This window comes from Pinus tabuliformis, chromosome Q (genome assembly GCF_031772625.1).
Source record: "Pinus tabuliformis cultivar Carrire ecotype Pingquan chromosome Q, CPIR1, whole genome shotgun sequence".
In the NCBI taxonomy this organism is placed as follows: Eukaryota; Viridiplantae; Streptophyta; class Pinopsida; order Pinales; family Pinaceae; genus Pinus; species Pinus tabuliformis.
In genome coordinates, this window is record NC_142296.1 from 525,473,448 (window position 1) to 525,497,153 (window position 23,706).

General features: G+C 40.3%; 1 protein-coding gene across 1 annotated transcript in view; it reads left to right on the top strand.

The window, feature by feature from the left end:
* LOC149220519 (uncharacterized) overlaps positions 1-23,706 on the top strand; it is a 410,731-nt gene that overhangs the window by 225,107 nt on the left and 161,918 nt on the right. Inside the window, exon 8 of the mRNA XM_089387129.1 lies at positions 15-143. Within this exon, the coding sequence (XP_089243255.1) occupies positions 15-143 (129 nt within the window). The remainder of the gene's footprint in view (positions 1-14; positions 144-23,706) is intronic.

Genomic DNA, 23,706 nt, shown 5'->3' on the forward strand with positions numbered 1-23,706 from the left:
TGTATTGTTGACAGATGGACAACTGAAGGAGCCTCTTTTGCCGAAAGAAAAGCTGAAAAAAGATATATCAGTGCTGCCAGATGGAACTGTTTCTCATGATAGCTTACAATCAGATAAACTTCTAATACAATCACAACGACCAGGTCAACAAATCTATCTTATGTCAAAATAGATCTCTCTTCTCCGTTTTGGTTTTTTATATAAAATTTCTTCCACAAAATTCATTGAAGATGAGAAACTAGAGAGAGTGAAAAACTACAATATTGGATATAATAACATTCTGAAGTCCAATAATTCCTGTGGCACTTGTGACTGTAGTTTTAAACTCCAAAGTAATATTTATCCAACTGTAACAAATTAACTCTTGAACATGTTATAAGGAAATGGAAAATGGACATCTTCGGCTTAAGTATTACAAAATATACAATTAGTTACATGATTAATTCCAGAACTTCTCAATGAATCTATTAACATAATCAACCTAAGTTCTGGTCCTCGCGTATGAGTCAACCTATTTAGACTTGCAATTAATTAGTTCGATTTTATATATATATATATATATATATATATATATAACATTTTTTTTAAATATTTTTAATTTTGCAAATTGGAAATGTTCATTTTTATGGATATTGAATGCAATGTGAATGTTAGCACATTTACGACACCACCTTTAGTATTTTAAAGCATGTCAACCCCTAGATTTTCCTGTGCAACTGGAGGGTTAAGATCCAATTGACTTTCATCATGTTGGTATTCAGTGACAGGTTCGTTAGGTTTGACACAGATCAAGGCATTTTAGGCGCATGTTCATTAGGGAAAGTTGTTATTTTGGTAGTTTTTCTTCTTTTCTAGGAGACCGAATTTGGAGGTCTGCATGTCATTGTTGATCACATATTGGGATCCTTGTGAGCGTATGATGCCGATGAGCTTTTCCAAGTATCATGCAAGACACTGCCATTTTAAGCAATTAGGGTTTCATGGCTCGTATGATGGTCTATAATTCTGGTATGTCTATAGTGCCATTTTTCACGAGGGGCACCATACTCCTAGTTTCAGTGAGTAGTTTGGCACTGATTGGAACTAAGAAAGTGGAAGCTTTTCAGTGTGACATGCGGCAATCAATCTGGCATTATCTCATCCAGATCCAGAAAACCCTGGGCACCTTCTTGAGTATTTTTAGCAATTTGCTAAAATTGGGTTTTAATGACTCTACCTCTATTTTCAATGGATGACTCATAATTATGTTTTGAAAAGAATGGCACCTAGATCAATTCATTCCTTTTTGCTAATTTTGGAAAATTGTGGGACTAGGAGAAGATTATTTCTACCCAGAATGACCTCATGGATCTGTTTGCACGGCAGATGGGAATTTCTTTTGGGAGACAACTAATTTTAGAAATTTTATTTGGGGAAAGTGGCTTAGTTGTTTTGAGTTAAGTCAACATTTCATGAATTATTAATAGAATTCAGGGGAGTTGCATGAGTTTGCTTATTTATCGAGAAGATTGACCCCCTACTTAGTGATAGTTCCAGCGGGAAAGTGGCTTAGTTGTTTTGAGTTAAGTCAACATTTCATGAATTATTAATAGAATTCAGGGGAGTTGCATGAGTTTGCTTATTTATCGAGAAGATTGACCCCCTACTTAGTGATAGTTCCAGCAATATTTATGGCTGTTATGTGGTATTTTATGGCTGTTTACCTCACTTACAATAGCCATCTAACAACAGCTATGCATGCGCAGGCCCCCCACTTTTGGGGATTTGGAGAGTTGTAAAAACAGGTGAATGACATTATTTGTTTGAAGTTTTTCAGTGAGGAGGCACCATTTTCTCTTCCATCTCTCTTTTCCTGCTGCCTAAATTCACTGTTGATATGTGATGTAGCATTAGACTTCTTATACATCTTATATATTAAATTTCTTTTCATATTTGTGTGGCAATGCATTTATCTGATGTTGTGGATACTTTGGATGCTAATTTAAAAAAAAATGAAGATTTTTGTACTTTTTAAATTTTGCTGAATTTTTGCCTATTTTTTCAAAAACCTCTTGCAAAGGAGTTTAGGGATACGTGGTTGCATGCAGTAGTGTATTGTACCACACCATGGGATTTGGGAATGTTGCTTTTATGGAGACCTCTTGATAGGGACCTCAGGCATGCCATTAGGTGTAGTTTACTCAAGATCAACGAGGAGACGAATGAGCATCTCTTGATTATCCTCATAGGGACTCACACACCTACTTCTCTTCCCTATTGCTTATAGTACTAGAGGAGTCGGTTGTTGTTCCTCGATGCTCTCATCACAAGTAGCAATATGCGAGACACTCATCTCAGATAATTGGATGAGACACACAACATCAAGAGAGAGGCTTTCTAGCTAAGGTGTGTGGTTGGTGCGTGAGTTGGCGAGTGCAGGCTTAGGGATGGCATGATCTACTACAAAGGTAGCCTATGCATGGTCATTAGAGGATTGCATGACATACCTTCAACAGGACATATCGAAGCATTGCTTGAGCGCAAGACGCAACAGATGTAGACCTATTTTATAGGAGGGCTCGTAGGCTCTGGGCAATATTTGGGGACACCTTCAAGAGGCTAGATAACATAGTTCATTGTGTGATCTGGAAAAAGCAAGGTGGTTTAGCAAGCACTAGATTGATTCAGGGTATATGGAGTCTATATATTGACTACACATAAGGTTTAGATATGAGATTCATGACAAAGAGTGATCTAGCTCATAGATGGAGAGTTGTTGAGCCCTTCACCACGTGGCAAGGCAAATTCCCCTGTTGTTGCTCAGGGTCGAGGCTAGCCATAGAGTGGTAGGCTCTGGCATTGTCAAGTTGGTTGTGCAAGGTGGCCATAGCTTTGGTTACCACTAATATTATGGCCAAGAGTTGCAGGAGAGGAGGATGCAGTATGAGCATGATGGGAAACCGATTATGATTAGAGTGTCGCAGTGTTAGTATGATAGTTTCCTTTTGCAATGGGTATGGGATCCTGGCATCATAAGACTTGGGAGTTCAGTTACCCTCATGTATGAATGTTTCTATAGGGGGAGGTCATTCAGATTTTCCATTAGGTTTTAGTCTTATGGAGAGCATTTCACTCCCTAGTGATTCACTGGTGACATGTGGTACTTCGCTAGTGTGCCTGGGCGATCAGTAGGACGAGACCATGGAGGGCTCATGCAGGCAAAGAATATTCTCCACAGGGGTTGGATTGTATCTTTAGGAGTCCGCTCTTGAAGTACATGAGATTGGTTTTTCAGTAGGGCAGTCTTTCGAGGAGTTGATCAGGGATTCATATTATGAGGGTGCTCTACTTACTGGCAACATGCAAAGTGTTTTTGGTGACTATGACTTGTGTGGCCACGAGTGGAGTGAAGGGGGATTCACATTGTTCAGGATGATTTGGGACCTTGGTATCATGGGATTTATTTATGTGGTGGTGTTGTAGTAGCGAGGGTTGGTTCAGTAGCACATTTGGGGTCCTGGCATGTAGTTCGACCAACTTGAGGAGTAGCAGCATATGGTGAAATTGCTCGAGGGAAAGCAATTTTTGGTGGGCAGGACTGTAATATTCCCAGTTTTGTGAGCATGAGAATCATTAAGGAATTTTTCCCAATTTTAGTAATATTGATTAAAAAAGGGAAAATAATATTTTATTGTAGAATGGCGGCAAATTATTATTTTATTAAAAAGGCGGGAAAATCTATTTAGTGGAAAGTGTCCCCCGCTAATAAAATAATATTAAAAAGGAATTCTAGGAGTTGCTCAAAGAGAAATTATAAAAAGGGAAAAGGAGCTCATTTGTGGATCATCCTAATTTACCATTTCTAGTTTCAGTTAAAGAAGAGCTCAAGAGAGTTTAACCAGAGTATCTCAAGGGAGATGCTCAAACCAACTTCAATAGATTAAATTGCTACTGCAGTTCACTTTTCCAATTTCGGTGAATTCAATTGTCACCCTAATTTGGTTTCCTACTTGCTAGATTTGCCAATCACCTAGCAAGAGTTCGAAGCTAATTCATTTTATTTGCAGGGAGATCATACTTGCAGAGGGGTCGAATTTCATCAGAGGGCCGAATTATTTGTAGACTTCTGGGCCGAATTACCATGAGAATTCTGAGTGCCTTGTCGCCCCATTTTAGCAGGACGAATTGACAATTTTCCAAGGCCAAATTCTGAAGTGGGTGCAGGGATTATTAGGGCCAAAATTATTCTTCTAGTAAGGACGAGTTCATCTTAAAAAGGGGCCAAATTAATGGTGCATAAAAAGGGACGAATTACTTGGAGATTGGGGCAACAAATCGCTGGTCGAATTGATAAATTACATAGGGCTGAATTGCTAGTTACCACTGGGTCGAGTTAGTCAATTTGCAAGGAGGTTGTGCTCCCTATTTTGTGGAAAATTTCCTCTTCGAAAACTTGGGCCAAGTCCTGGAATTAAGACTTTTGGTTTTTGTGCCAAATTGAGGTGTTTCTAGGCATTATTTTTATGGTTGGGATGTGCTCACTTGAGGGGAGGCCGCATTTTGTTTGCACGGGGTCGAGTGCCATTCCAAAGGAGCTGTGAGGGCTGATTTCTTCATATGATAGTGGGATACGTTCTTTCCTTTCAAATTAAGTGACACCAAATTTATGCAAGGTGCCAAGTGGGGTATATTGTATGGTTGTAGTAGTGTAGGAGGACACAATGCTGATGGAGTCATCATTCTGGAATAAATGCCGCTGAAATTACATAGGGTCTGAGCTCAATTGTTGAAGCTAAATATCAGGTCTCACTATACCATTTTCCAAGCTTGTAAATGATGATATATATTTAATTAAAGGGCAAGATATTGTTATATCTGAGTTGTACAAATCTGGGTTGCTGTATACAAGAGGTGAAGTAATTTTACATGTTGTCATAAATGTGCACCAATGGTATAAACCAGGGTTACGTGGGAGCAGCCCCCCTCTCGAATCCACTCCTGAAGCGCGCTCCGGGTGGGAGTGCATTGGGAGCAACCTTAGAAGCATGTTGTTGAAATTCGTTCCTTATTTTTTTCGATCCTTGCCAATTTAGGGGTGATAGAGGGAGCTGTTGAAGTTTTTTGAGTGGGGCAACCTAATATTCAAGCCTATGACCCTAGTGTTGATTTGCAGTTCATGGTAATGTTAAATTAAAAGTGACATTCTCCTTTATCTTTCATTTTCATCCTTTTACATAAATTTTTAACATTATCATGAAATGACTCAGGATGTTTGAGAGTGGTTCTGACCTCATTGGATTTCATATGGAAAAAGTAGAATTTTAGATTTCACCCAAAATACAACAGACTTATCATTTTTTCAGGATTTCAGGATTGGGGATTGCAATGTTTCCATTGGATTTTGTCATGTACTAGCGTATGGAACTTGTATTTAATCAAGAACACCAAGCCATCTATGCGGGGGAGACTCCCAATAATCAAGAGCACCTAGGATACTAGGGTATGGAACTTGTATTTAATCAAGAGCACCAAGGTCGTTCGACTATGCAGGAGGAGACTCCCAATATTGCACAAGACAAGAAATTAGAAATTTCTTGTGGAAAGAGGATCAAGCAGTAGATAATAGATTTACTTGTCTTTTCTATTTTCTATTTCTTTTTATAACTATTGACTCTTTCATATTTATTATGGTATTTTTTGTAAACAATATATGACAATTTAAGTTTGAAGTTTGAAGTTGGCATTTATAACTCATTGGTAATGAATTATGAATATGATGCTTTGTGAAAGTTGAAAGTTGAAACATTTCATTTCATGTTAGATATTCTTTGTTATCATTTGGTTACTTCGTAATGGTAATAATTACAAGTACAAGTTACAACTTTAGTGATAAATAATGATAAATGTTATATATTGAATTTTGAAAGATTGAAACTTTAAGATTGTTGAATCATGAGACTCGATATGTTGTATGTTACTAACTTGTGGATGTGGTTGATGAAGATTTTAACTTCTAGATGATTGATGTTATATGGTTCAATCCATGTTTTTATGCTTTCTATATCTAATTCATCATTCTACATGCTTTTGTTGACATATATGCATCAAAATATATAAAAATATATATTATATAAAAATCTGCTCCCGATTCGCTCCTGAACCAAGAGCTTTTGAAAATGTCGCTCCTCGCTCCTTCTTCCGCTCCCGCTCTACGCTCCCAAGTAACCTTGGTATTAACAACTACTGAGTTTGCTTTTATTATTTATATAACTTTGTTTTGGGAATAAGATTATGAATGTTCACCTACAACAGTTTGTTCTCTAACTATTTGACAAAACCTCACAAAGACTGAACCCAAACCAAAACCCATAAATTTACTAGCAGAGTAGAGGAATTTTTAAGAAGGGATACTACACATGCGAACCTCTCCTTGCTATGCAAAATAGAGCCTAAGAACTTTACAAAAGCTATAGAAGATAGGTGTTGAATTGATGCTATGTAAGAAGAGTTAAATCAAATCGAGAAGAATGAAACATGGGAAATTGTTTCAAGACCAAAAGTAAAAATTCGATTGGCACGAAGTCGGATTTTGTAATGTCCCCTTTTTTATTTTCCTCTATAGTACAACTGTGGTGGATTTCCAAGGTACGGGATGGCCAGTTCATAGGAGCAAGATTATGTTATCGAGGGTCTTGGGGGAGTTTCGAGGAGTTTTACGGGGTCTGATGATGTTCGCTTGGCATTTTCTACCATCAGGAGCAGTTTAATACATTTTCTTTGGTTCCATTGCATTATGGTAATTCCCATTATTATTGAGCATAACTTAATTAATTATGCTTAAGACGACATTCCAGAAGGAATATCTGATGGAACACCTTGGTGTAATAGCTTATTGGAATCGGAACGAGAAGATCTACAGGATGGGATGCTGAGGAGTCACTTTCAGTGGCCAAAGAGAGTATGGTGGGTGATTTACCATTTTACCAGATTAAAAGTGACTTAAATTAATCACTTAAATAATTAAAAATAAAAAGGGGAAAAAGGCTAAAAGTGACTTAAGTAAATTAAAATTAAAATGTCATTTAGATGAAGTCGAGAGGAAGCTTCTAGAATGGTAATAAAATAATAAAATAAGACACTTCTAGAAGATTGGAGATCTATCTATTGGATCTTTAAAAGGAGGAGGAGATCGTTTGGGACATCTTGGAGTCAAGTATTTTTCTTGTGGAGGGGTTTGGAGAACTAGGAGTTCCAAGCTTTAGTTGTGTTACCCACCATTTTGTGGGTGATATCCCTAGGAGAATTTTTTTCTCCAAGATGGTCCTTAGCCGGAAGCCAACAGCCCCTTGCAGCCACCAACTATCTCGTTGTGCCATTTTCTCTGCCACTTGAGCCAATCATGTGGTTCCTCACCCATTTGTCATGATCGTATGTTTGAAGGTGGGCCTCCCGAACCTAAAGGTATGCCTTGCCATTTGGTAATTGGGTATTGTAGTTTACTTATCATGGACATCTGGGCATGGATTAATGGGGGGATTTGGCGGAAAGAATGGGCTAAGTCTGTGCTTTTGTCCCCTAGATTTCGTTTGTATACTAAACTTGGATTCTAGTCCCGTGGGATCTCTTTACTGACCATTTGTATTTAGGGATGGTATTTCATGGGAAACCCAGATATTGATTGCATTGTCCCGCTCCCTCATCCACATATACTACCTTTCCACTCATTATAACCCCATTCATCATTTCTCCCACCTGGCTCCACATTCCTCCATTGGGTCCACATAGGGCTAGCTCTCCCCTTCCCCTTGCCCACACCTTGGGTCAGGCCTGGAATGATGCCCCAGAGGTTGATGCAGCTAAAAAGAAAAGTAAAAGCATAATTGGCCACATTCAACAGGAAATGTACCACAAAATGCAAAAGATGGTCGGGACAAACACATTTAGCACATGGGAAAAAGCCAATACATGATCTCTACCCCATTATCATGGCCATCACCCTGGTTCCTACAGGTTTTATGAACCCCCTTCATCATATAGGAACCCATGATTGTTCCAACCCTTGGTGGGAAATGAACCGCCTTACCTTAAAAGGGGGTATCCACTGCTATATCTCACACATCATGCTCATACCCCTTAAGCCCTGAGCAATTAATTAAAGAAAAATCATAGAAAGGGAAAAGGAAAATAAAGTAGGGTGAAAAAATCAAGGGCGGGGCACCTCATGTACCACGATTTCTCCCTCCTATACATTATATACCCAAGTGTGGGCTTCTCTTCTATTAGCTACTCTTGTACCCCAGTATGTGGCCTAGGGCTTTCCCTTCTTGTTCCCTGCTCCATTCACCTCTTTATCACATCCCACCACCTTTTAAAGAGTGTACCTTGGACGTATTATCCCCTTTAAAAGTGCAAACCTCCTAATGGGATACTTGGTTAACCCAATTTGGAGTTTGGAGACATTAGCACATGCCAAAGCCCATTATGGAATGGCAGGCCATTATGAAGTCCCCACCTGTGGTTCATGGTTTGTAAGCTCTTTTACTCAATTTCCTTATTGACTTGTTGTACTGGAAGGCTAGGGGACACATTGCATCTTATGCATTATTGTAGGTGGTCTCCATCTTGGGTTTGGTTTCCCTATAAGGGGTCCTAACCCTCCAGAGGGCTAAGTTGACACATGTAGGGTGTGTTGAGAGCAATGGGCCAAAAGTGCAGTAGAAAACACTCCATGGATCCCCAGAGTTGTTCAGTGATTGCTTGAGATTCACCTATTGAATGAGGAAGATGCACTTGGTTCACATTTGCCCAACTGGCCCCACAGATGTACCATGCACTTAGCAGTTAATCCAAGACTTGTAGGATGATGTGGCATCACCTACACCATCATCTGATCCCATATAGATGGTATACAAGAATCTTTGCCTTACTTGGAGACCCATGAGGTTACTTGTGTGCCCTCATAGCCATTGGGAGCACTACAGGTTTATTATGTGGAGAACAAGGGGTCAACCCCTTATCCATTACTTTTGGAAGTCCAACTCATCATTTTGGCGCTTCTGACTTCATCAAACCTCTTGGAGAGTCCAATGACATGCATTATTGATCATTCAACCTGTTGGGAGGCTTATTATTTTATTTATGAGCTAGTTTGGTGGGCTTATCACCAATAGATGGTTATTTGCAAATTATTTTAGTTGATGGGCTAATATAGGCTCAAATTAGGTAATTTGAACTCCTAATGAGTGTATAAATAGGTGTGACATGAATTCATTTGTATCATCACTTGGGATTGGATCATTCTTCTCTCTTTAGAATTTCACACTTTTTCTTGGAGGATGAATTGGAGCATGGATTAATTTTGATGTTTGGATTGGACTATTTTATCTTGGAGCTTCTTTATTGTCAAATTGTTGACAGTTGGATATGTTCTATTACATGTAAGTACACATATTTAATGCTATTCTTGTTTTACTTTTGTCATGTGCATTGAATGGGATTTTCGCTATATTAGGGCTAATCGTTGCATTGCATAATTGCAAAATTGTGGAATTATTGTTTCTATATAGCGTCTCTCAATGTTTAGGCCATGTATGTGAATGAAATCGCCTAGGGATAATTCCACCGGTGAATTTATCTTGATAAGCCATCTCCTTTTGCAAAGCGAAGTATAAAAGCTTTGAGGTCTCTTCTTCTTGCCCTAAAGGCCAAGCGAAGTAGCCCTTAAGGCCTCCTTGACTAGAATATGAGTTCCTTTCTCATCATTCTCCTAGACTCCATTCTCCCCAAGGGATTAGGCACTGGTTGACGAATAGGTGATCATTCAAAGAACATTCTTTGTCCACCTCTCCCTTTCTCTTCTAGTTTTAGCCAAGTTGGGTCACCTAGGGCATCACTTTACCGACAAAATAGCCAAAGAAAAAGTTCGATCTCCTAGCCTCTACTGCGTTGGTGTGTCCTCAAGACCTCCTCTAATTTTGAAGCCATTTTGGCGGTGGAGTTTTGAGATAACCCAAGCCATAACTGTGAGATCAAACTTTGCCCCGGTATTCCTTAGACTAGCACCTCATTGGATCAATTTGACACCTTTAGTTGGAAATTCTTGCTTTGATCCTTTCCCCTTCCTTGTCTGGGTTAAGAACATCATTGGTTACTAGATTCTCTCTCTTAACCTAGGCTGGGTCCACTTGGTCTTGTGTGGTCCCATAACTTTGAAAGGTCAATTCTTCAAGATCCATTCAGGAAGTGAAATTCAATAAGGATTTTAGGATTGGGAAACTCCTTTACAAGGCATATTCCTCTAACCTAACCCTCAAATCTGCCCCTCCTTATCCTAGAAATCTTTGTACCTTGCTTGAAGAGCAAGTAAGCTCCATTCTTTACCTCGTTCTAGGAAAAGGATCATCGGGGTCACTTCACATCCATTTGTTGATTCATCCTTCATAAGTGACTTCCATATACCGAGTCTTCTACCATTGGTGAAAGTCCGTAAAGAGTAGGGAGTCTTAGCTGAGGTGACAATGGGCTAAGTCTCCATTGTTTCCCTTGGCCTAACATTTGTCTCCTTTAGGAATCCCCTTTAGGACCCCTGCTAGTTTAAGGGATAACAAGTTGTAGGCCCAAGACAGAAACCCTCGGGTGATTGAGTGAGAGTGGGCGAGAACCCATCTCTCCCCTTGTTGAATTCACTCAGAATTCACTGGTGCTTTTAGTAGATCGATTTATTTTTGGAGCCCCGCTGCAACATTATTGTTGATCTGAGAGGGCATCATCTCAACCATGTTCAATATTCTGTATTGGCATGATCTTTCATATTTTATATTAATAAAATAAGGTTGAGATTCTTCTACATGTTTATCTTGTCAATTTTTTAGGTGCAGGTTTTATTTCCTGTTCTGTCGTAAATTTGTGGTTCAATTTGTGCAAATGGTTTATGGAATTGACAACTTATATTTGTAAAGCAATTTTATGGAAAATTTGTATTTGGGATATTATAGTTTTCAAGAACAAGTTGAATGAAGATGGGCGGGTAATAAGAAATTAAGCAATATTGGTTTGTAAAGGCTCTGTTCAAGTTAAAGGTATTGATTTCGAAGAAACCTTTTCCCTAGTTGCAATATTAGAAGCTATTAGAACGCTTTTGGCATTTGTTTATTTCGAAAACTTCAAACCTATTAAATGGATGTCAAGACAGCCTTCGTCAATGGAAATCTAGAGAAAGAAGTATACATTCAACATCCAAAAGGGTTCATATTATTATAAAATTAGGATCATGTGTGAAAATTGAAGAAAGCAGTTTATGGGTTAAATAAAGCTCCTAGAGATAAGTATTCAAGATTTGAAAAACATCTACAACAACAAGGATTCAAAAGAGGAATTGTTGACAGTGATATTTACATTAGTATAGAAAGAGAAATTCAGTGGATTGTTGTGGTTTATGTGGATGGCATCAGTTTGGAGGCTATATGAACAAATGTGCCAAGAGTTTGCAATAGAAATGAAAAAGCAATTTGAGATGTCTATGCTTGGTGAATTGTCGTTCTTTCTTAGATTACAAATTTCTTAATTTGAAAACATGTATATTTATTTCTCAAACACCAAAATAGTGAATAAAACTTGGTTAAAAGAGAGAAAAATATGCAGTCAAAGCTTCAGTTGGTCTGTGGTCAATGCAGGTCAAAGTCATGTGTTCAATGCAAGTCAATGTGCTCAGAAATCCTCGGTTTTTGTGCTAATAAATGTGTCCTCATATAGGTCCAAATCTAGTCAAATCAAGTAAAAAATATGCCAAGACAATGTTGGTCAACACTGGTCAACGTCTCCCAAACAAAAGTATAACTCGGTCAACAAAAAGATTCCTTCGCACGTGTGAAGAGAACTTGCAATATTTCAGATGTACAAACCAATAGAGAGAATAGAGAGATGCTTGATGTGATGATCCAAAATGATGTGCCTTGACTTGTATTTATAGGCATTAGAGGAGGGATAATTTTTCTGCTAGGCTGACTTGGACTTTTGTGCCATTGTAGGTTTTCACTTTAAAAATACATTTTTCCTTAACCAAATTAAATTCTTACAAGGGAAATTTTGGGCTTCTCTATATGAGGAACACTATCCAATGGAGGGAATTTATCCCTGAGCTGCCAAATTAACACTCCCTCTCAGCTGCGGAGAAATTTTCGACTGCAATATATGTTCCATCTCAAATATCTCGTCATCATCAAGTAAAAATGTCGTTTGTGCTCACCTCTACTCATATATTGAACATTCTCAAATCTAGAAGAAGAATTTGACATCATAGGGGAGCTCAAGCTACTACCCTATCTCGAGTGACAATAGGCAAGATACAACTTACTAAGCAAGGATCACATCCATCCTATTGTCTGTGAACAAGCGAGATACAACTTGTTATAGAAGGTAAGGATCACATCCTTCCTATCGTCTAGTGACAATGGGCGAGATCCATTACCAAGCAAGGATCACATCCATCCTATTGTCTAATCAACAGGAAAGATACAACTTGCCACAGAATATAGTGATCACATCCATCCCAATGTCTGTTGATCTTCCCAAGTTGACCGTCAAGAGTAAAGTGGTGAAACACTTGGATCCTAATCACTTGAGCAAGATACCATTTGCTATGCAAGGATCACAACCATCTCAGGTCATCTCAACCCATTGGCTAGATGGGGAGGAACAATCGCAAGAATCCCAACTTGTGGGTAGGATGCATACTGGGATACACTCTGTCAATCATGATAGTGGGAGATACCTAACCTGCCAAAAGTGGCAAGGATTTCACGGACCCCGTGGTGACAATAGGCGAGATACTACTTACCACAAAGGGTAAGGAGCACAACCATCGTATTTCCATAGATCCCTCAACCCCAGGAGATCTCAAGCTCAATTCCTCTCCCTGTGAGCTCAAATAGGGGGGAAGAGCATAGCTCACTGTCCTTGATCAGTTGGAACCCTTACCCAAGATGGTCACATCCATCAGTCCAAGCTGCTTTCTAAAGACCAAGAACTTCCCTTTCGGCAAAGCCTTGGTGAGTATGTCTTCTATATGATCGTCAGTTGAAATATGACAGAGTCTTACGGCTGCTCTCTGTACCATGTCTTGAATATAGTGGTACCTAATCTCAATATGCTTGGGCTTGTCATGAAATACGAGATTGTCTACCAATCGAATCCCACTCTTGTTGTCACAATATATCACTGTCGTATCCAGTACCTACTCAAATAGCTCTCCAAAGAGATTTCTCAACCAAAATGCCTTCCAACTAGCCATGCTAGCAACAATGTACTCTGCCTCGACCATGCTTAAAGCTACAAATTTTTTGTCCTGCTCATCCAAGATATCATAGCAGATCCCAAGCTAATATAACACCCTGATGTGATCTTCCTATCAATAATGTTTCTAGCCCAGTGAACATCAGTGTACCCATGAAGTCGTACATCGCCGACAGTGTATCTCAGACCAAGGTTAATCGTCCCATGCAAATATCTCAGTATGTGTTTAGAAACAACCCAATGCACATGAAGGGGCTCAGTCATGAATTGACTCCACGTGTTGACTGCAAAGCATATGCCTGGATGGGTATTCACAAGGAACATCAATGCCCCAATCAACTGTCAATACTCAGAGGGGTTTGCCAAGTCAGGTCCAACAGTGTTTCCACATAATTTCTTAAATTTCATCTCCATCGGGGTGGCCAAGGATTTGCATTATGTCATTCCAAATCTTTCCAATAGCTTTGTGACATATTTTCCTTGAGCAGCGAATATCTCTTTGGGCATCTGCCAAACCTCTAATCCTAGTAAGCAATGCATCATACCAAGATCCTTCATCTGGCAGTCAAAGGGAAACTCCCTCTTACACTCTTACACTTGAGCATTAGGGGTTCACTACTTGTCAAGAATAGATCATCAACATATAAAACCAAAATCAAAGGCATACCTTGGACCACTTTGAAGTAGAGGTTAAGGTCAACCCTGCTTCTCGTGAATCCAAGCTTCACCAATTGTCAATGTGGGCATACCAGGCTCTAAGGGCTTGCTTCAAGCCATATAATGCCTTCTTCAACCTGCAAACATGAGTCTTTCAGTCCTTAACTTGAAATCCCTGATGCTGCTCAACATATACTTCTTCCTATAGTATGGCATGAAGAAATGTCGTCTTTACATTCATTTGGTGAAGAGTCCATCCTTTACTAGTAGCAAGGGAAACGATCGATCTAATGGTGGTGTAGCAGACAACATGAGCAAAGATGTCATCATAATCTTCTCCCTCTTTCTGGGAGAAACCTCGAGCCACAAACCTTGATTTATACTTCATAATGCCTCCATCATCTCCATGCTTGATTTTCTATAGCCATTTCGATGTCATGACAAACTTTCCTTTAGGCCTCGGAACAACATCCCATACATCATTCTTCATAATTGATTCATATTCTTCGGCCATGGCATCCTTCCAAACTTGTTATTTCACAGCTTCTTCAAAGGTGGAAGGCTCTGCCTAAATGATAGTGCACATGGCTACAATGTATCTTTGATACTAGCATGGATTATTTCTTTCTCTAAAGGTCCCTTTGGCAAGAACATGTCTCTTAGCATCTTGTAATGTATCTTGAAGCCACAATGGTCTTTTCCAAGCAGAGGGATCACTTAGAGGAGGGTCTAAGGAGTCCATAGGCTCCATGGGGTCATCAACAATGTCCTCAGATTTCGACGAAAAATGACCTTATAGTAGGTCCATATCATCATCTTTTTTCTTGGCAAGAGGAGGCATAGCAAGGCCACTTGCTTTTCCAAGGGAAACATCTTCATGAAAAGTTACATCCCTGCTAAACTCAATCTTTCTTTGACAATATATATATATTCTAAAAGCTTTATAATTTTCACAATATCAAAAAAAGTACCTTTCTTTTTTGGTGGCTTCTAGCTTGTTCCTCTTGTCCTTTGGCACATGGAAATATATAGGGCAACCAAGAATCCTGGTATGTCCAATGTCGGACTTCACTCTTGTGAACACTTCTTTGGGAGTCTTGTCATCCAAAGCTTGACGAGGAACCCTGTTTTGGACATAGACCTTGTATTTGTAGCTTCTCCCTAAAGGAATTTCAAGAAATTTTGATCATGTAGGATGGCTTGGGCAACTTCCACAATGGACCTATTCTTTCTTTCAACCACTCCATTCTACTCGGGATTGTAAGGTACAATAGTTTCCTTCTTGATTCCAGCTTGCTTGCAAAAGTCAACGAACTCATTTGATGTATATTATCCACCATTGTCAGACCTGAAGAATTTGACTTTCTTCCCTGTTTTATTTTTTATCAGTGCCTTGAAGTCTTTGAACATATCTAAAGATTCATCCTTATGCTTCATCCTTATGTAACACCCTCCCACATCTACCCAAGTAACTGACCAACCGGGGTAAACATGTGGCGAGAAGTTACTATGATATGATTTGACCTCCTAAGTCACGTTAAGAAAGTGGAACTGACGGAAACGCACCATGCAAACTTTCCACAACAACAAGAAGACTCTCAGGAACCATCCCAACCTCTTAGGTAACCATTGCCTAAGTCCCACTGAGTTTTTAGACAAATTAACCCCCAGACGCTCCCATGATATGGGCATGCATGCATCCAGAAGGCTCTGGACGCTCCCGCAACATGGTATGCCAACGTACAGGGATTATTTTGCTTAGTGTTGTGCCAACGTCCTTGGGATTTGAGCCACTTTTTTAGGCCCAGAGCCCAGGTCACTACCCAGAATTCAATGATACCTTAAGAGCAGAAAGATAAAAGTGAAATGATAATACAAATGCAATTACTTGAACAAGCCATTGACTGGATCCCTACTAGCCATGACAGGCATTTCATCAAACATATCACAAATATGTAATCTACAGGTGTAAACAAAAGATCTACGCATAGGGGTCTCATACAAATATGAGATTTGCTAAGACACATTCATGCCTCAACACATTAGCTGCAGTTTCATCCATTAGGCCATAGATACATTGTTCATTCATTTACAAGTGAAAACATGATGAGAGCCATACATAGCTATTGTCATAATAAATGATCATAACCAACATAATAACCACATAAATACCAAGGAAACAACAACGATATGATCCACATATAAACCAGTACAATACTCATACAATACCAAGGAGAAATAACCTCATATTAATGATGCAAATGCCAACCCAGTATGGGACTGCCATGTTCCACCCGACCATAGAATGGCTGAGCCAACACCCTCTTCAGATATTCACCCTCGTGCCATATTCCAAGCATGAATGTGGGATCTCATAAAACACATAAATCAAAACCATCGAGGGCTTCCAAAGGCCAAACCACCTCAACCCATCAAACAGTGATTCCACCTCACAATCGAACATTACAACCATCACCAGATTGGTCTCTACCCAAGCCTTCCAGGGCTCTAGAGTGTTTGTAACTTTGTTCCAACCAAGGCTTCCAGGACTAGTAACTCAACCCACAGCTGCCGCCGGGTTTCCAGAGCGTTTGTCCAACCAGGGCTTCTAGGACTAGTAACTCAACCCACCAAGGGCTTCCAGATTATTTTTCCAACCAAGGCTTCCAGTACTAATAACTCAACCCAAGTTGTTATAGGGATTCCAGAGCATTTGTCCAACCAAGGCTTCCAGGAGTTAGTAACTCAACCCAAGCTAAAGGAAACATGAGAACTAACCAGAAAAACAAAGAAATGAACCCACAACACCATGACTATCCATGAAATGGCAAGTCTAGGCAATGAACTATCAATCTAGGCAATCCTCCATGCCAGTGACAAATCATAACCAAGAAATCGCATGCATGTTTCATGCATGCCAAAACTAGTGAGGAAAACATACATGAAACTCGGTATCCCGATGTCCTCTTGCGCTTTCCTGCTCTTCCTTTGCCTTCTTGCTCCAAAACTCCAAGTACATGACAACACCTGCACAACGTGTGCATAACGCCACATGTACATCGTACCACCTGTACATTGTGTACATAATGCCAGACGTACACAACACCACTTGCACATAGCACCACATGTACAAGATGTACACGACACCACATGCTCACAAAACCACTTGTACATGTGAAGAATCGGTTACCCGATTCCTACTGCGACAACTGATGTTAATTCTTCTAATTGTTAATTCGATTAAACAATTTACTTCTTGTGTGCTGCGACAAGTATCAAATTAAATACACTACAGTCTACACAAATAAAAACTGCGGAAACTAAATACAACACAGGAGAGAAATAATCATCACACGCATCTACATAGTTATTTTTGGAAAAATGTCCCTGGAAAAAACTAGTGTGGGAAAATTGGTGCAGCAGCTGAGAGTTTGTATTATTAAGCAGTAGTAATTTGAGTACAAAGCTATGGATGTTTCAGAACTAGCAATCCATGCAGAGAAAATAACTGACAAACGTTTAGTGAGAAAATTCTCACTTCCACCGGTGATCCGACACTGACCTTAGCTCGAGATGAGTTGCCCCTTGCTGCCTCTGCGTTAGCCTATGCAGTTCTGCTTCAACCTGCTGGGACCAACGTCTCTCTCTCTCTTGTTGCTGATCAAATTTTGTTGATCAACTGTTGCTATGGGAAATTGATCTTTCGGCTCTCCAGGCTCCCACTCCTACTTCTGCCTCCAAAACTCGACTTCTCCTAAGCAAATAGGAATCTCCCTCTGAAGCTCTGCACTACCTTTCTGTACTGCGTCAGCCTCTCTATGGAGTACGCTGTTTCTCTGCTATGCACTCCCTGGATCTGGAAAACTTCCTTTTGGATACTATCCCTGCCCCTCACTGTAAGAAATCACTTTGAATCTGTCTCTGGCAACTGTTGCACTGCTCTCTTCAGAAATCCGATCTCTGACCTCTTACTCTATGTGTTTTTCAAGTGCCTATCAAGCCTTCTCTTATAATCATCCAGTTGAGAACCAACGACCCAGTTTAGATTCTAATCAATGGCTCATATCATTTTGGCTTGATCCTTGTCTTTTTCTAGAAGCTTCACCCATAGTTTGATTAATACCCTTTAATTATTTTAATTTCCTAAGTTTAAACTTAGGCACCCATTAAAAATAATTAATTATTTTAATAAAGTTATCTCCGGGTGGAATTTCCCAAAACAATTGTTGGGTATTGTGGAATACTTGTCCAAGCCTTCTTGCAAATTTTGAGGCTTAGAGCACATTTGATGCTACCAAAAATCAACATTCCCTCTTAGCGAGGAATGTGCTCTAGCACTGCAACCTGCTGAAGCATCACTCCGACTTTGAAACATCTCCCTCTACATTGCTGATGTTTGACATCGTTGCCCACCAGATATTGTGCAAATGTTGCATTTGTACAATCGCTGACACTGCCACTGCCAACACTGCATATGTACTGCAACCCTCATAAGTTCTGCATTTGTGCTGCTGTTGGCACTACGACTGCCAACACTACATTTGCATTGCAACCTCCTCCAATTGTTGTTGCTATTGCATGAGCAACGGAAAAGCATCCAAAATTACTGAACATGTGTTCAACATGATGCATCTGTTGCTGGAGTTCTGACTACTGCTAGTCTTTGAGTTGATCCTCTGAAGCCTCTACGTTGCTGTTGACTTTGCACTGTGCCAATCAAACTTCTGCCAACTCTGCTCTGCGCTGCTCAGTTTCTGACGCTCCTAGCCATTGCAACTGTCACTCCGACACTCGTATGCACCAACTGACGCTAATCCATCCTACTACTTCTGATCTGGGCTCCTGTAGCAAGGTATTGATCCAAGAGGTGGAATCCTCAAGGATCCTGCCCATCCGCAGGTCTTTCCAACTACATTTCTAGATCACCCCAACTCTCCCCTGGAGGCATCTAGGAAACCATGGCAAACTCTTCTTCTTCGATCTTTGTGGATGCAGCCTTTGGATCATGCTTCTCGTTCTTGTCCTTCTTCTTGAGAGGACATTGCATAGTGTAGTGACCAAGTTCACCACACCGGAAGCACTTGATTTTCGAAACATCTTTCTTCTTCTTCCGCTGCTCCTCTTGCCCCTTAGATGCAAGGGTTGCATTCTCTTCCTCCTCCTTGGGCTTCGTCCCACTACTGCTGCTACTTTCAAGTTTGCACTTGACCAAGTCTCTCTTCATCTCTTCCTGTTGAAGAATGTTGAAAAGTGTGCAACAAGAAATGCTAAATTTAGAATGTGCTAAACATAGAACTGCTAAAAATAGCACTTTTAAAAATAGCAGTTTGGCCACCTTGGGTGAGAGGTGAAACTGCGAAAAATAGAATCTTCTAAAAATATCATTTTTGGGTCCCTTCCTATTTTTAGCAGTCCCTGGTCTAACTATAGGAAGTAAAAACGAATTTGGTCTTAATAGTAGTTTAAAATATTAATTAATTAATCTCCATGAGTTAATTAGTTATGGAAAATTAAACTTGAAGTCTTTGTGAGAACATGCAATTAGTTGTCCCACTGATTGAGGAATTTATCCTTGATTCTCTCCATTGATTGAGGAATTAAGTATGAGTTCTATAATGAGAGAATCAGTTGACTTAGTTTAACTTAGTCAAGTCCAGTTAGATTATTTTAACAAGTTGTTAAAATAATGAGTGATAGTTTGTTGATGCTTGCATGCATGTGACAACTATTATTTTCAGATAACTGAGTATTCTCTCATGGATAACTGATGCATGGCAGTTCAGACAGAGACCCAGTTGAGATCAGATGAGGGACAGTGTACTATTATATGCTTGGATATTTCTAGTAAGTATTCCTTGCATGAGGAAGGAATCTATTTTCTTCTATGACTACGTAGTTGGACTTGAGGTGACAGCAGGTATGATTAGGCCAACTTACAACCTCTATATTGACGCCTAGTTAGTCCATGATTTTCATCTTTTGATTACAGAGAGTACAGGATAGCTCTTGAGCTGCTTCTTTTTGTAAACAGAAGAGGATTTCCACTTGATTGATAACACAGTGATGGGGGTTTTATGCTGGTGCTTTCCCCAGTGATATATCTTGTGTTATGGTTGATTATTTCTCTTGATCAGTTATATGTGTTTATGCTTGATGTTGCTCATGAAATCAATTATGCTTCCGCTTAATGTTTTGTAGAACTAGATCAAGTATTATGCTTTAGTACATTGCATATATCAGTTTGATCTACAGGTGAAATTTCTACATGGTATCGAAGCACAGGTGATCAAGGAAGAACAGTATACAGTCAAGAGAAATTCGAAGTTTATTATTCGAGATATAGATCTCAGTTCTTATCACATCCATTTCACTGATGGCTTTCTATGGTTTGAGGCTTGAGTATGCCCTTGATGGCAGCTCAAACTACATAGCTTGGAAGGATCGCATGGAGGCAGTATTGGAAGATAATGGCCTTAAGGACTTCATTGATCAAGAAGTCCCTAAGCCTACTGATGCTACTCAATTGGCGGAATGGAAGAAGTGTGTGGCTAGAGCTAGGAGAATCATCTTGGAGGGAGTTCGAGATCACATAATTTCGAGCCTCCATGGGAAGGAGACTCCGCATGCAATGTGGAAAACATTGAAAGATTTATATCAGAATAGCAGTGATCAGAGGAAGCTGGCACTGAAGGACAAACTTCGAAAGATCAAGTGTGAAAAGGGTGACACTATCTCTACGTTCCTGAACAAGCTCACCACCTACAGAGATGAGCTTGCAAGTGTAGGGGTCACTACAGCTGATGATGATATGGTGAGTCTAGCACTCCTTGGCCTTCCTAAGAGCTAGCATAGCTACCAGGACTCAGTGAATGGAAGGGACAAACTGTCGGATTGGGAACGACTATGGTCGGATTTGATGCAGGAGGAGATCAGATGGAGCACCAGGGATGGAGCTTCTTCATCAAAACATGATGATGAAGAGAACTTGGCTTTAGCATCTAAAGTTAAGAAAGGGAAAGGGAAGGCATCCCAATCCAAGTCTTCTCAAGGAGGGAAGAAGTTTGACAAGTCGAAGGTGAGATGCTTTCATTGTCATGAGTTGGGCCATTATGCTACTAATTGCCCAAAGAAGAAGTCCAAGAAAGGTTCCTCCAAGGAATCTGATGGTGATGCACTAGCTTCATAGTTTGAGATGGATTTCTCACTTATTGCATGCATGGTTTCATCCAGCATGGGATGTGTTTGGTACTTGGACAGTGGAGCCTCTTTCCACATGTCAGGTGACAAGAATATTTTCAGCACTTTGGAGGAGAAGGATCTCTAGATATGGATCGAGATGGGGCAATGACGGAAAGTACCGTGTCTTAGGTGAAGGTACGGTTGTGTTTTAGAGGGAGCATGGTTCTCCCCTCACTCTTTCTAATGTTATATATGTACCAGGGCTGAAAAAGAATCTTGTGTCTATTGCTATGCTTGAGGATAAAGGCTATGATGTAGTCTTTAGTTTGGGAAAGGGTTTCCTAAGGCATATCGGCACTGGACAGACCAAACAGATTGGGATTCGAATTAAGAATCTCTACAAGTTATAGGTAGAAGACTGTGCTGCATTGAGTTCCAAAGCAGAGGTGGTGCATGGACAAAATATTGGTGGGTTATGGAATAGGAGACTGGGCCACTTGCATCATGGGACCTTGAAGATCATGCAGCAAATTTCTATCGGATTACCCAAGTGCAAGCTGGAGCAAACGAGCACATGCAAAGGTTGCACTTTGGGTAAGTATGCAAAAGCTTCCTTTCATGATCGGGATAGTAGAGCAGGAGCAGTTCTGGAGCGAGTTCATTCAGATGTATGTGGGCCCTTCTCTACAGCCTCCACCGCGAAGCATAGGTACTATGTTATTTTTGTTGATGATTTTTCTCGTAGATGTTGGATCTACTTCATGCAAAAGAAGGATCAAACCTTCTTGAAGTTTTGTGAGTTCAAAGCTTTGGCAGAGAAAGAATCAGGAAAGAAATTAAAGGCCTTGCAGAGTGATAATGGTGGAAGGTATGTTTCCCAGCAGTTTAAGGACTTCTGTGCTTCAGAAGGAATTAAACGAGAACTCACGGCACCTCATAACCCACAACAGAATGGGGTGGCTGAAAGGAAGAACAGATCTATTGTGGGAGTAGCTCGAGCGATGTTGCATGACCAAGGCCTACCACTTCATCTGTGGGCTGAGGCATGCAATACAACAATGTATCTTTAGAACATAAGTCCTCATCGTATTTTGGGGATGAAGACACCTATTGAGGCTTTTTCGGGGAAGCGACCAGATGTGAGTCACTTCCGCATCTTTGGATCACTAGTCTTCTGAAGTCCAAGAAAGGTTCCTCCAAGGAATCTGATGGTGATGCACTAGCTTCATAGTTTGAGATGGATTTCTCACTTATTGCATGCATGGTTTCATCCAGCATGGGATGTGTTTGGTACTTGGACAGTGGAGCCTCTTTCCACATGTCAGGTGACAAGAATATTTTCAGCACTTTGGAGGAGAAGGATCTCTAGATATGGATCGAGATGGGGCAATGACGGAAAGTACCGTGTCTTAGGTGAAGGTACGGTTGTGTTTTAGAGGGAGCATGGTTCTCCCCTCTTTCTAATGTTATATATGTACCAGGGCTGAAAAAGAATCTTGTGTCTATTGCTATGCTTGAGGATAAAGGCTATGATGTAGTCTTTAGTTTGGGAAAGGGTTTCCTAAGGCATATCGGCACTGGACAGACCAAACAGATTGGGATTCGAATTAAGAATCTCTACAAGTTATAGGTAGAAGACTGTGCTGCATTGAGTTCCAAAGTAGAGGTGGTGCATGGACAAAATATTGGCGGGTTATGGAATAGGAGACTGGGCCACTTGCATCATGGGACCTTGAAGATCATGCATCAAATTTCTATCAGATTACCCAAGTGCAAGCTGGAGCAAACGAGCACATGGAAAGGTTGCACTTTGGGTAAGTATGCAAAAGCTTCCTTTCATGATCGGGATAGTAGAGCAGGAGCAGTTCTGGAGCGAGTTCATTCAGATGTATGTGGGCCCTTCTCTACAGCCTCCACCGCGAAGCATAGGTACTATGTTATTTTTGTTGATGATTTTTCTCGTAGATGTTGGATCTACTTCATGCAAAAGAAGGATCAAACCTTCTTGAAGTTTTGTGAGTTCAAAGCTTTGGCAGAGAAAGAATCAGGAAAGAAATTAAAGGCCTTGCAGAGTGATAATGGTGGAAGGTATGTTTCCCAGCAGTTTAAGGACTTCTGTGCTTCAGAAGGAATTAAACGAGAACTCACGGCACCTCATAACCCACAACAGAATGGGGTGGCTGAAAGGAAGAACAGATCTATTGTGGGAGTAGCTCGAGCGATGTTGCATGACCAAGGCCTACCACTTCATCTGTGGGCTGAGGCATGCAATACAACAATGTATCTTTAGAACATAAGTCCTCATCGTATTTTGGGGATGAAGACACCTATTGAGGCTTTTTCGGGGAAGCGACCAGATGTGAGTCACTTCCGCATCTTTGGATCACTAGTCTTCTGTCATGTGACCAAAGATGCTTGGAAAAAGCTAAACCCAATAGCTGAGATGGGAATACTTGTGGGGTACACGGATACACCTCACAACTATTGGGTGTTTCTGTCTGCCAGTCAGAGGACCATAGTGTGCAGGGATCTGAAGTTTGATGAGCAGTGAGCCAGGCGAGTGTCACTTGAGAGGGAGCTCAAGTTGCATGGTGATGATGA